Source organism: Xenopus tropicalis, chromosome 9 (genome assembly GCF_000004195.4).
Source record: "Xenopus tropicalis strain Nigerian chromosome 9, UCB_Xtro_10.0, whole genome shotgun sequence".
Lineage (NCBI taxonomy): Eukaryota > Metazoa > Chordata > Amphibia > Anura > Pipidae > Xenopus > Xenopus tropicalis.
In genome coordinates, this window is record NC_030685.2 from 40,761,738 (window position 1) to 40,776,330 (window position 14,593).

Genomic DNA, 14,593 nt, shown 5'->3' on the forward strand with positions numbered 1-14,593 from the left:
CACTACCGCATGCCTTAATTTTTTTTTGAAAGGTGTATTTTATTGATTTTCATACAAACAAAAACATAAAATAACACATTTAACATTACAATAAAAAATTATGCTGGTCTTTCTTATTCAGGTCTATCTTTAAGGTTTGTTACAGACATTAGAGTAGGTACAACATTACAAAGTATGAGCGTGAGTCTGGCAGCAGTTACGGGATATTGAATCCATCATTCTACTGAGCTGAGGTGATCAAGATGTGGTAGAGGGAAGTGGGGAGACACCGGGGGTTTTACAGTGTACATGGGAGTGAAATCCTCTAATTTCCCTCTAGGTCGCACCAAGGGCCCCAAACTCTATCAAATTTGTCGGGTGCGCCCCTGTTCTCATATGTGAGCTTATAGAGAGGAGCAACGGTATTCACTAGATTTTTCCAGGCTGTAACAGTAGGGAGGGTAGAGCCCATCCAGTGCATTGCAACAGTTTTTTTTGCATAGAACAGTAGTATTCTGTAACGTATCCGGGAGTTGTTTTGAGCAATTATACTGTCTAGGACTCCTAGCAAGCAGGTTTCAGGAGCAGTCACTGTAGGGAAGGCTAAGTTATCTGATAGATATTTAATTACTGCTGACCAGAATTTGGCGATGTGGGGGCATGACCAGATCATGTGAAAAAAGTTAGCTGGGTTTGCTGCACATCTTGGGCAGTTGGCAGTTGGGGTGCGGCCCATCTGGTGTAACCTTAGTGGTGTAATATATAGGTGGTGAAAGGTTTTGTACTGTATTAACCTATCTCTGGTAGATATAAGATAGTTGTACATTGTGTCTGTTGCCTCTTCCCAATCGTCTTGGGTGAGTGCTGGTATTTGCGAAGTCCACCATATTTGTGTGGTGTGAAAGGGTTTGGGGCCTGTTGAGAGTAGGTTCTGGTATAGAGTTGAGGTAATCTTTACTGGGTTGCTAGTTTGTAGAGTAGCCTCCACTGCTAAGGAGGTGAGTTGGGGGGTGAGAGTGGCAAATTGGTCCCTGAACACTGATCGTAACTGCAAATATTTATAAAAGGGAAGAGTAGGTTGTTGAGCTTTCTCTCGGATTTGTGCATGTGTTGGGAAGGTTGAGTGTTCTGTGAGGTCTCCCAGATATTTAATGTTGTGGCGAGGCCAATATATGAAGTCGGGTAGCGACCTAAATTGTGGTAAGTATTGATTGCCCCAGAGTGGAAGTCTAGACGTAAGTAGGGGTGGCGGGTGTTTGAGCAGTGTAAGTGCTATGGTCCAGGCTTTATGCGGGATAGTTAGAGTTGTTGGTAGTGGGGCTGTATCCTTAAGATGTCGGTATGGAAAGTTGCTCAATCCTTCCAGGGAGCCAAGTATTGTTGCCTGAAGCTGCAGATTTGGGTTGTATGGGTCATGAATGAAGCACCAGTCTAGGGCATGCCTTAATTTTAACGCATGCGTTAATTTGCGCGCCAAAATAATACTAACGCATGATTCACAAACACTTAGACGCACTAAATATCGCATTTGTATGTGCGAAAATTAACACCTGCTTGAGGCAGGCGGTAATTATAGAAAAGTACAGTTAATGAGCTTTTGGCAATAAAATATGGACATGCAGTGTTATTTATTCAAGTATGTGTTCGCCCTAGAGTGATGCAGCCTCCAGTTTGCAGGGAAATGGTCATTTTCATAAAAGTAGTTTTACGAAAGTAATGCCGTGTAGGGCTAATATGCAGGGCTGTGGAGTCGGTAGATAAATTCTCCGACTCCTCAGTTTCTGATACTTCCGACTCCGACTCCTCTGTTTTTAATATGCTAATGTATTTTATACATTCATACAGTCAATGAAAAGCATGCTTCAGGGTCACTCAACATGTTCGTTTATGCACTGCGTGCATTGGGCTTTATTCTTATAGCAGAGAAGTAATTAATTATGACTGTTTGTGAATTGGGACATTTAAACTTGCTTTATTTTTATTTTTTATTCCCATTTAAATTTAGTAGGAGTCGGTTCATTTTTTGCCGACTCCGACTCCAGGTAACCAAAATTGCCTCCAACTCCGACTCCACAGCCCTGCTAATATGACGTGCGTTTTTTCGCATGTGGCAACTTTTTGTGCGCGATGCATTGATTAACACGTGTTCCGTCAAATACCGCACGAAAATAGCCTTCGCGACTTGACGCAAACAGCATCGCATCTAAATTAACGCAAATATACTTTTAGTGAATCGTGCGTTTAAATGCGAAAAATTAGACGCGATAACATTTTTAACGCAAGCAAAAAATGGCGCACGTTTTAACGCACTTTAGTGAATCAACCCTATTATCTTTTTTTATTTTTCACCAAAAATGAAAAGTGCATGTGAGCAAAGTTGCGTATAGAAAGCATGTAGAGGTCTACTCAAGATGATCAGAAAAACCATTGCTGACTTAATTCTCAATAAAAATGAACATAAACCAAACATATAAAAGAAGTGTGTTAGGCCTACTACCTAAGTGTTTCATAGTAAACATTCTAAAAAAGCTAAAAAGAAATACAAGATGTTTCAAATGTACCTAAAAATATAATAAAAAAAAACACAGCCTGTCTATTTTATTATCATTATGCAATTTAGCAATGTAAACAAATTACATTTATTTGACATTGCAGTATTTATATACAATTAATATACAGATACAGTAAAAGGGTTGATTGTAAGGGCGAGGGCACAAAAAGCGTTTGACCAGCTTCTCTCTGCCTGTGTTTTGTAGCAAGGCGGAGAGAGCAGATCTGCTCCTTTACATGTTCAGTTTTGTCTGTGCCTTTCAGTGCAGCTAAAACTGTAAGTATATAGGAATGGATCCTCTTATTTCTGCCTGGCTACAAAATGCAGGCAGAGAGAAGTGGGTGATATGCTTTGTATGTCGTTGCCCTAAGACTAAACATCTTGTAACAACAATCAGAACTACTGGCTTGTGGTTCCAACCATTTGTGCTTGCTTTTATCTGAAAACTGCTTTTTTTTCTGTGCAATGTAGATACATTGCACAGAAAAAAAAGCAGTCTTCAGATAAAAGCAAGCACAAATGGTTGGAACCACAAGCCTATCTTTCTCATAGAGATGTTGAGTAGTCGAGAAGGTTAATACAGTGGTAGTTTTTTTTTCATCCTAGAGTACAGGCAGGCTTTTACAGCAGCCTTATAAGAATACATTTGTATTTAAAAAAAATGGTTTGGTCTGTCTGGGAAAGAGGTATTTGGAATGGGATATGATAAAGCTTTCATAGGCAGTATAAGTCAATAGACAGTAGGCTTTTAAAGGAACAATAGCATCTAAAATGGAAGTGTTTTTAAGTAATATAAATAAATCAAATATAATCGAATAATAATGTGGGGTTTTATTAACATTTAGATTTTCATGGTTTTTATATTTTATACAGTTTTATATTTTTTAAAACTAAGACTAAACTCATTTCCATGAATGTCAGTCATTTATTAAAAAATCTGAACTGAAAAAGCATGAAAGAAAAAAAGTTGCTTAAACATTTTGAAGCTTTTGAAAAATTTGAAGCATGACCCCACGCTGGCACCCAGACAGCATATCAATCCACTGAACAAGAAGAAATGTTTGGAGCAAACCAAACCACCGCTGTATAAAAAGTCAATATTTATTCATTCCTTTAAAAACATGTTATGCATGTATAAGACCAGGACCATACGCTTCAAGCAGTAAGTGCTCCCGTGATCACTAATTCTTCTTAAAAAATTTGAAAACTGCGAGTTTTTGTTGCCTGAAAACCATTACTTTTTTCTATTGTAATACAAAAGCCAGTATTGAATAACCCCAAAAACCTCTAAAACCACGAAGCAAGAAAGATCTTCCTTCCAATTATAAAATAGACATCTGCCTGACTTCTACATAATCTCAGCAGGTTTTAGCTGGCGTAGATTTTCATTTGGATTTGTTGCAGTTCTGTTGCGTAATAGTTTGCAAACTAACAAATCAGGTTTTCAGTGTCAAAAACCCCAAACCGAAAAAATTGAGCAATAGTAATAGCATGTAATAATGTATTATTGCCCTGCACTGGTGTGTACCCTATTTCTCCAGTACAGTATTATTTGTTTTAATAATGAGCTCTGTATGAACAACCCCTTTTCTGGAAAGTGGTTTTGTCTTGTTTAGTGCAAGAACTAACAAAAATCATGCATATATCAAGAGGTGCAAGTATGTTAGGTGTGTTAGGTGCAAGTTTAGAATGAAAAAGGGGATGCTACAGTTTTAGAAACACATGAAACAACAAATATTTACATATAGCTAGTTAGATTCTATAGGGCTGATTCACTAAAGTGCGTTAAAACGTGCGCTATTTATAGCGTGCGTTAAAAATGTTATCGCGTCTAAATTTTTGCCACTTAACGCTCAGTTCACTATAATTTACGCGCAATGCTGCATGCAACATTTACCGCATGCGCGCTAATTAACGCACGCGTAGTGCGGTAATTACCGCATGTGCGCTAATTAATGCCTATTATTATGTGCGCCAATCAACGCCCGCATATAAATAGTAGCATATAAATATTAGCCACATATAAATAGTGCATATAAATAGTAGCATATAAATAGTAGCCGCATATAAATAGTGCATATAAATAGTAGCATATAAATAGTAGCCGCATATAAATAGTGCATATAAATAGTAGCATATAAATAGTGCATATAAATAGTAGCCGCATATAAATAATGCATATAAATAGTAGCCGCATATAAATAGTAGCATATAAATAGTAGCCGCATATAAATATTTATATGCTACTATTTATATGCACTATTTATATGCTACTATTTATATGCTATATGCAATAATACTGTAGTTAATCGCGCGCTAATTGTCACGTCTATTTTAACGCAAAAAAGCGTGCAATAAAAATTAACGCACTTTAGTGAATCAACCCTTATGTGTGCTAGAGCATCCAACACATAAATTCACTTTTAAATTCACATTGTTAAATTAGGTCGCAGATTAAAATTTACTGCTACTTTTGATGGATTCATGTTAACTATCCCACCCTATCGTTTTTTCCATTAATCAGCTGTAGAGCATAAGTACAAAAACAATAGGTCAGTGTTAAGTAACACTAGGTACATCATTGTAAAATAATTATAGGGTAAAAGAAAAGTCTGTATAAGTTTTTGTTTTCTGTGACAAAATAATGGAATGGTTTCTGATATAAACCATAACAGTAGCTACATTATTAATACCATTATTACTTGAAGACAAATTACAGAAAATGAGCCCACTTATACAACAAGAACTAGTTAGACAATCACTTTTTTGGCACATTGTTCACAGATTTGTGGATTTTAAAAGACCAACACAGGCCCCACAAGCTACTTCAAATTTGTCTACATAAAATCAGCTCATCTGTCGTACTGTCATCCCATATAAAAATCTGTTTAGATTTAAAAAGTAGAGGTTTTTATGTGTTTACATACTGACTGGTAAGTAGACATTATGAATAAAATGACCAGCAATTGAGCCATATTAAACATAGGCTAACTGTTGCCTGGAATTTCTGTGTGCAAATCTAGCTGGTGTTAACTAGCACTTAGTACATCATAACGTTAAACCAGAGCATTATCTGCAATTTGTTGCATTTACTAAGTACATGTACTCCAGCAGAGTGATATGGAGCAAAGTGATACAGATCACTGAATAAGCATAATTACATGGGTGTTTGAGTGTTAGTTAGTGCTTGAATGGGAAGTAAATAAACATTACATTTTTTGATGAGATGTGTGGATCTTCCTGTCACAAACAAGTTACAGCTGTAAATTTAGGTTTTGCAACAAGACTAACCTGTTCTAAAGAATATAATGTAGAAAAAGTATGCATCATGTTCAGACTTGTGTCTGTAGCTTTGTGATACAAACAGATGGATGTGAGAATCTTTTGTTTTCATGCACCAGTTAAGAATGTATGGGCTTGCAAAAAAAAAAAAAAAAAGTACCTTGCTTTAGAAAAAGCCTTGAAAGTACTGAGTAAAGTAGAAACAGTGAGACACTAGTCTGGATGAACTGTTATGATTTCAATGAATTAAATGTTATTGAATTAAGAACACAGGTGGTGAAGGATTTATAGCAAAGCATACTGTATGTTTTGCCTTGTTTAGAGATAAGGAATAGCAAATGGAGTTTCTGGTGATTATTTATGCCCCTATACAACTGCTTATTGCAGCATATGAAGCATGTTTATGAATTCAGCAATGGATGTGAAGCACAAGACCAAACTTACCTGTAGGTAATGTTGCTAATAGGGCTGCTTTTGTAAGTAATTGTTTCCTGAAGTTCCTCAACCTGACTGTTTTGCCAACCTGACTATCCTTTCCCAACCTGTCAGTTATAGCTTCTAATGCTAACAGACTACTGCAGCACAAATATGGCAGCCCCCACATAGTGGAACATTGGGGACCAGATAGGTATTGTAAGTGGCAAAATTATAAATAGCATGCAAAGCCAGTGTTATGATAGATGTAACAAAGGGTTTAATTTCCAGAGTCAGTAGCTCTTTTGAGCACAGATGCCTGCAGCTATTCACACAATGTCAAACATAGTGAGCAAAGTGCAAAAAAAATGTCAGATTGGGGCATTGTAAATGCGCTCTCAAACCTCTAAACTAATATACAACATAGAAATAATTCTTAAAAGACATGTAAACCCCAACCACAAAAATTTAATCAGTGAACAGCCTCTTTGAAATCTTTCAATAACCTGCCACTCTGGTTGTCCAAAGATTAATAGGAAGGCTGCAGCATCTCCTTAATCACTTAGATTTCCTTCTCCTCCTGAAACACACTAGGCCCCCCTCCCTAAGGAATTTGCTTTGACTTCTGGCTAGTGGGCATGCTCAGTTGTTCTAAGCTCAGATTACTAAACACGCCCTCCAGTCTAGCAGCCAATGAAGAGATGCTTGGTGGTTCCTATAAAAACTCAGCTCTAGCTTCAATTTTTTTCTCCCAACCTCCTCTCCTGGGTTCATCTCAAACAAAACAGAACTTTTCAGACAGTTCTGTCTGTGTGAGCCTGCATTCTTGATTAAATGCACGCTGAATAAGGGTCTTTGTGTGTGTATATTATTTGCAGGTTTAAAAGTATCTGATTATCTATCAAACGAAAAATGGACACCCGGTGAAAGCTGCTTAAGGAAAATGTGATGGTGCTAGCAAACAGAGGGGATATATGCAGTACAAATGATGCCATTTGGGTGAGGGAGATGTGCCCAACTGATATACATTGTTGGCAAATGTAGGCTTTACATCTCCTTTAAGGTAACAAAATATACCACACAGAGATCATTTTCAAGGTATCTTGCTACGGTGGGTTACAGGTTTTGGTAAAGCAATGAAACCGCTTGACGGTCCATTTTTAAAACTGAGGGCAATTATACAAATATAACACTAGGTAAAACAAGTATGGGAGTGTGGAACTATTAACAAATTGTCAGTCACTAAAGTAGTATTCAGGCTGTGCACCTTTCTTGCATTTGCATATATTTACTTTTGGATTATTTTTCTTCTTCTGTATAGTGTATATGTCCAAAATAAATACTGACCAGTATGGGTTCAAAGAAATAAAAATAGAATGATAAAGCATTTTATTCTGTATGGTGCTCACATAGCTCTTCACATTCCAATGAGCCATACTGTTTGTCTTTACATAACAGGCATAGGAAGTAAATCAATAAAGATGTCGGAAGTTCGACGTGATAGTACAAGCAGCTTGCAAAGAAAGAAACCACCATGGCTAAAGTTAGAAATACCATCTGCAACTATTACAAGCGAGGAACCTACATTCGTTCAGGTAATTGCTGCTGTGTTTCTATACAGTGTTATATGTTGAATTTTCATTGAGTTTATCATTTTGTGACATCTGCATGTAAAAGATTGCATCAATTCTGTTGTTTGGTCTAAGGGATGTGGCTGACAGGAAGATTAGTTGTCACAATAAATCTTCGCTACCGCTGGCGAATAATCTCCCCGAAATGCCATCCCACTGACAGGAATGTATATCGCTGGTGGGATGGTATGTGAGGCAACTTTGTAAAACCGAAATGACGTGTATGCCATCCCACTGCGTTAGTGAAGTTTTATCGCAGGTGACTAATCTTCCCATCTGCCACCTCCCTATGGGCTGGACTGCTACTGGTAAATACAGTCATGGCCGAAATTGTTGGCGCCCCAGACATTTTTCCAGAAAATCAAGTATTTCTTACAGAAAAGTATTGCAGTAACACATGTTTTGCTATACATGTGTTTATTCCCTTTGTGTGTATTGGAACAGAACAAAAAAAGGGAGGAAAAAAAGCAAATTGGACATAATGTCACACAAAACTCCAAAAATGGGCTGGACAAAATTATTGGCACCCTTTCAAAATTGTGGATAAATAAGATTGTTTCAAACCTGTGATGCTCCTTTAAACTCACCAGGGGCAAGTAACAGGTGTGGGCAATATAAAAATCACACCTAAAAGCGGATAAAAAGGAGAGAAGTTCACTTAGTCTTTGCACTGTGTGTCTGTGTGTGCTACACTAAGCATGGACAACAGAAAGAGGAGAAGAGAGCTTCCTGAGGACTTGAGAACCAAAATTGTGGAAAAATATCAACAATCTCAAGGTTACAAATCAATCTCTAGAGATCTAGATTTGCCTTTGTCCACAGTGCGCAACATTATCAAGAAGTTTGCAACCCATGGCACTGTAGCTAATCTTCCTGGGCGTGGATGGAAGAGAAATATTGATGAACGGTTGCAAAGCAGGATAGTCCGAATGGTGGATAAGTAGCCCCAAACAGGTACCAAAGAAATTCAAGCTGTCCTGCAGGCTCAGGGAGCATCAGTGTCAGAGCAAACTATCCATATTTAAATGAAACTCTATGGCAGTAGACCCAGGAGGACCCCACAGCTGACACAGAGACATAAAAAAGCAAGACTACAGTTTGCCAAAATATCCTTGAGTAAGCCACAATCCTTCTGGGAAAACGTCTTGTAGACAAATGAGACCAAGATAGAGCTTTTTGGTAAAGCACAACATTCTACTGTTTACCGAAAACGGAATGAGGTCTACAAAGAAAAAAACACAGTACCTACTTGGGTCTTCCAGCAGGACAATGACCCCAAACATACGTCACAAAAAGCACCCAGAAATGGATGGCAACAAAGCGCTGGAGAGTTCTGAAGTGGCCAGCAATGAGTCTAAATCCCATTGAACATCTGTGGAGAGATCTTAAAATTGCTGTTGGGAAAAGGCCCTTCCAATAAGAGAGACCTGGAGCAGTTTGCAAAGGAAGAGTGGTCAAAAACTCCCGGTGAGAGGTTGAAAAAACTTATTGATGGTTATAGGAAGCGACTGATTTCAGTTATTTTTTCCAAAGGGTGTGTTTTTCCAAAGGGTGTGCAACCAAATATTAAGATAAGGGTGCCAATAATTTTGTCGAGCCCATTTTTGGAGTTTTGTGTGACATTATGTCCAATTTGCTTTTTTTCCTCCCTTTTTTGTTCTGTTCCAATACACACAAGGGAATAAACATTTGTATAGCAAAACATGTGTTACTGCAATATTTTTCTGTGAGAAATACTTGATTTTCTGGAAAAATTTCTGAGGTGCCAACAATTTCGGCCATGACTGTATATTCTCATGGTGTTGGTTGTTGTCTAGCTCATTTTGTGTTTAACTAAGATATTTGCATCTTTGCCTGCAAAATAGAGCAGAGTAAACCAGTTCATCAAAAAACTACTACTGAAATGGTCAACTTTATCACCCTATGCAAACATGTTAAAGGAAAAGGAAAGTCATTTTGGCATTTTACTGCCAATAGATTCACCACATTAGTGCCACCTAGAATGCTATATTCTGCAGAAAGCTTTACTATTCCTGAGTAAAGGGCCCTAGAAGCTCCCACCATTTGTTTAAGATAGCAGCTGTCATTATGTTGGGTTGAAAAACCCAACATTCTGTTCTTCGACTTCAGCTTATTCTTCCGCTTTTTCTTCTTCTTATCGCTCCATTTTCTAAACGCTATTCTTCCTACAGTTTTAGGGGCACAACACCCAAACTCTCCACTCTTCTTCACCCTATAGCCAAGCAGGTTGCTTGTGCTTTTCTAAGCTATCCCGCCCCCCGTCTTTTTGTGTCACCAAAGTGGGAGGGGCCAACAACAGCCAATCAAATTTCACCCATTGACTTTAATGGGGAAATTGAAACTGCTGCCAATCTTACAGCTTTGAGGCTACACTCCCCAAACTTGAATGACATAGTCATGGGGTCATGATGATTGTTGCATGCCCAAAAGTGGGCGGAGCTGTGAACAGCCAATGAGATTTTACTTATTGTCGGAAATTCAACCTGTTGCCATTCTCACAATCATAATGCCAGGGTCCCCAAACTTTGCAGAGTTAGGCACCAGGTAACTGCGGTTCAAGGTTAGAAAAAGTGGGCGAAGCCTCCAACAGCCAAGCAGATTTTACCTATTGACTTTCAATGGGGAAACTCAACCTGCTGCCATTCTCACAGTATTAACACCAGGGTCCCCAACCTTTTCACAGCTAGTCACTAGGGGACTGCAGTTTTAGTTTTGAAAAGTGGGCGGAGCCACCAACAGCCAATCAGATTTCACCTATTTTTGAACTGCATTCCACAGTGACCAACTTGCCCAGTGTTGATAAATTACAATTATTGTGCATTGCATTTGGTAAAATATAACCAGCGCCTCATCCAAACCTATTCTTGATGAGTAGCCTGAACCCACGAGTAGTATGCATCACAGATAGATAGAGAGAGAGAGTCAATACAGAGTAAAGCATCAAAGTAAATTGATTGCCCTGGTGCTGGCATTAATGAAAGAAAATTCAAAACACAATATAGGTGCACTCATGGGAATTATAAAAAAAAGTGAAAGTATATGTTTATTCAGGTCAATATTTACAGGCAGATTTATTAACATTCTGATTTTTGTGGTTTTCAAGTTTTCCTGCAGGGGACGCGTACCTTCCGGGTGTGGGGCCCCCGGGGCGGGAGCCCCGGTGGGTCCTGCAACCCCCAGTCCAACCGTGCCCCATACAACCCCATCATTTTCTTTTATTCTGCGTTTGATCCTTTAAGGCACTAAATATTTGTTGCATTAATATGTGCCTGGTGGTCATATAAGACAGATAACCCACAGACATTTATAACTGAAGTTTCAAGTAAAAAAATGTATTGTATGGTTAAAGGGGTTGTTCACCTTTAAATTAATTTATAGTATGAGGTAAAGAACGCTGTTCTAATTTGTAATTGCTCTTAATTTTTTTTTTTTTGCATTATTTAGCTTTTTGTTCAGCAGCTCTCCAGGTTAGAATCTGAGCAGCTAACTTACCCCAGTTTTAGCTGTCCTGATTACAAGGACAAGAAAACATATGGTGTAAATTTCAGGAAATGCATCCCTAAATATTGTGTAAAATAAGGGAATCAGTGGATGTAAAATTGAGTTTTCACTGTATCTAATTGCTGATTATTGTTCATAGAATGTTTTTCAGACATTGTATTTCTTGATAATTCATATTTCCCAATTCTTTGACTAATAAATATGGGGGCGTAGATTTATTGTCTATCAGTCATCAGGGTCTTCATAATCTTGGTGAGAAAACACGACAAATCTAAATCTCATTTGCATCTTCTTGGTTTATTTTTCCATGAGTAGGTTTTATAAAATAATAAAACACTTGTCAGGTTTTTGGTGGCAAACTTTTAATTGTTTGTTTAAAAAAAAAAAAAAAAAAAAAAAAACAACCCACAGAAAATACAGCAAATGATGCAGGACAAACCAGAAGCAAGATTAAAATCTCTCTTGCATTTTTTAACAATGATTTCTACCAGTCTGATGGTTCATGGATAATAAATCAGACCCGAAATGTTAATAAAGTTTATTGGTGCTACAAGCACAGAAACTTTGAAAGGCCAAGTTCTCATCCAGTGAAACAAAATGGTTTGTTAAATTGAAAAGAACCTGACATTTTGCATTTATCTAACCTATAGTACATGCTCACTATTGTGAGACAAACATTCTCAAATAAATATCGAGATGTGTTTAGGCAATGACGTACAGCAAACCTTTGTTTGTAAGACAAGAAGCTTCAGCTTTCAGTTTAGTAAAAGAGCATTAGGGATTATATTTACATGTTCCTAGACCTCTCCCTGCAGTGGGAGTAGACTGAGTTCTGTTTGCTTTTATTTTCAGACTACATTTTGCACCGGATATATACTCTTTAAGAAAACACTGTGGTAGCTGTGACTTTCAGGAATATACATGTACTTTTCAGACTTTTTTTTGCTCCCTCTTAAACTGCCATTACTAAGAATTTTTTGTTTGGCTAACATCAGCTGCCATTAACTTAAACATGGTCCAAGTCACGAGTGCTGTTATTTCATGGAATTACATAACGCTGCTATACAAAAGGCTAACAGTAGCAATATACTCCACTGAAGGATGATTATTAACTTCTTAAAAAATATGGCACTTGTATGAATATGATATTTTTCTCAAGGATCATAGATGTGTGTTTTGCATAGTGGTAACAGGTAAGCAAATATTTCTTCCTTTTCTTCTTCAACTTTCACACAGGTCTAAGGAAATATTTTGTAGCACAAGTTGGCTAAAAAGAGTCTAAAAGTAAAGACTAAAAAATGGCTACATGCCTAAGAAGTATGATAGCCTTCCCCTTGTTATTTATTTGCAAACTTTGTGCTGTATTGTTTTGGAACACTCATTTAGTTCGGAGCTAAAAAAGGAAAAATTATAATTGTTACATGTCTTATATAAATTACTATATTAATGCAGCTTTTGCAGTGTGTAAGGGAATTGTAATTTTACTTCACATACTTCTGATGAAACCCTACAATTTAGAAGCACGCACCCTTCCACACAAACCATACACTTCTCAGTACCTCTTTGACGCATTGGATTAGACATGCCTAGCCAAGTATGTACATAGTCTATGACATCTGTTTATTTAAAAATTAAAAGAAATGTAAATACTTCTAGGCAGAGGTACAGAATCCAGATTCATTAACTGCAGCTTCATGCACTTTGTATATGTGGATCCACAAGTAAAGATGCAGCCCTTTTCACAGTCCTGGGGGCATGCTGCATTCAGAATACAGTTGAATTTATATGCAGGACCTACACACCGCTGCATCTTCTTAATAATTTATTTCAGATGGCTACTGCATCGCTGTACTGGAAGAGACTCAAGAACTCTTAAGACACACAAGCAGTACCCTTTGCCCAGACTTTTTTTGCACCTATTTCTTATATATTTTCCTAATACATAATATATATATATATATATATATTTTTTTTTTTTTATTTTTTTATTTTATTTTTTTTTAGTGTTGACAGGTGAACATAATTGGTTTGCTCAGCTGAACATGCACACAATATGCACTAAGAAACACCAACCCATTACACTTAGAACTGTATTGTAAGATACAAAGAAAGCAGACAAAAGGCAAACCAGGCAGTTCTGTGAAGAACTGAAGCAGACACAACCTGTTTTTAAACATTTTAAATTGTATTGTCTGTCTGTATTAACTTTACCCCTGTGTAAAATAAGGACTTTGAGCCTGGATGTTTTCCTGGTATACTTCTATCCTAATTTCTATATTTCTTTCAGCCATTTAAGCGACAAACATTTTTAAGAAGTGTGAGTATGCCAGTTGAAAATACAAGAATTCCGTCACCACCAAATGAACAGAAGCGACCTAATTTACAACGCCAGACCTCAATCACGCAGACTATTAAAAGGTACAAACAGCAATTAGCGTAATATTTTTTTATTGTTTAAGTTTTGCTGTTATTTCAACATGATAGTACAACAACTACTACTGAGTAGTTATTAGGCTCCACAGCAATATCATTGGGCCCCTAAAATTAAGAAACAAGACAATTTCCAGTAGCTTTAGAATCTTTAAAGTTCAACCTTCTATCCCAGCAAAACCTCCCTAATAGATCTTTTGTGTAGAGCACACAAGAGGTATGGGCAAATATTTTGGTACTACATACTTGTGTTAATGGGGGGGCCCAGACAAATAACCTGTATTGGGCATTAAAGTTTTTGATCGGAGGCCCTGAGTTGGAATATCAGTTTATTTGCTGCCCCTTTTTACCCCCCAAAAACTTATTGGAATTGTTAAAATAATTGCTTACACTCATGTCTGTTCCATATTTATTCACTGTCTTTCTCAGTATAGTAATAATTATTAAAATGAACTAAAATAATAACAAAAACGTAGAATAACCCATGACTGGCTTTATTTTCACCAGTGTTACACGATGGAACAGCTGCTTGTTGCTAAATATCAGTCTTATTATCAGGGTTGTTTTGTTGCAACCATTTTCAACTGATACTATTGCTAGGCAGTAAAATTGCCAATAAGAGGGCATTCCCTAGCTTGACGCTTCTGTATCAGGGCCAGGTTAGCTGCCTATATGTACCACAAGGTATGTTACATTATTTTTTCTTGGGTCTACATATTCATTACACATGCAATTCTAAAAGGCTTCAACTGCACTGACTTTTAGCTTTGCTAATCTGACTTGC

The 14,593-nt window shown here is 37.4% G+C and overlaps 1 protein-coding gene across 3 annotated transcripts in view; it reads left to right on the forward strand.

The window, feature by feature from the left end:
* The window catches only part of rhbdf1 (rhomboid 5 homolog 1), a 103,455-nt gene that overhangs the window by 49,602 nt on the left and 39,260 nt on the right, over nucleotides 1-14,593 (forward strand). For all 3 annotated transcript variants that reach the window (XM_004917941.4, XM_004917940.4, XM_002941196.5), the window contains exons 2-3: nucleotides 7,685-7,821; nucleotides 13,667-13,797. In XM_004917941.4, the coding sequence (XP_004917998.1) occupies nucleotides 7,708-7,821; nucleotides 13,667-13,797 (245 nt within the window). In that variant the 5' untranslated portion in view covers nucleotides 7,685-7,707. The remainder of the gene's footprint in view (nucleotides 1-7,684; nucleotides 7,822-13,666; nucleotides 13,798-14,593) is intronic.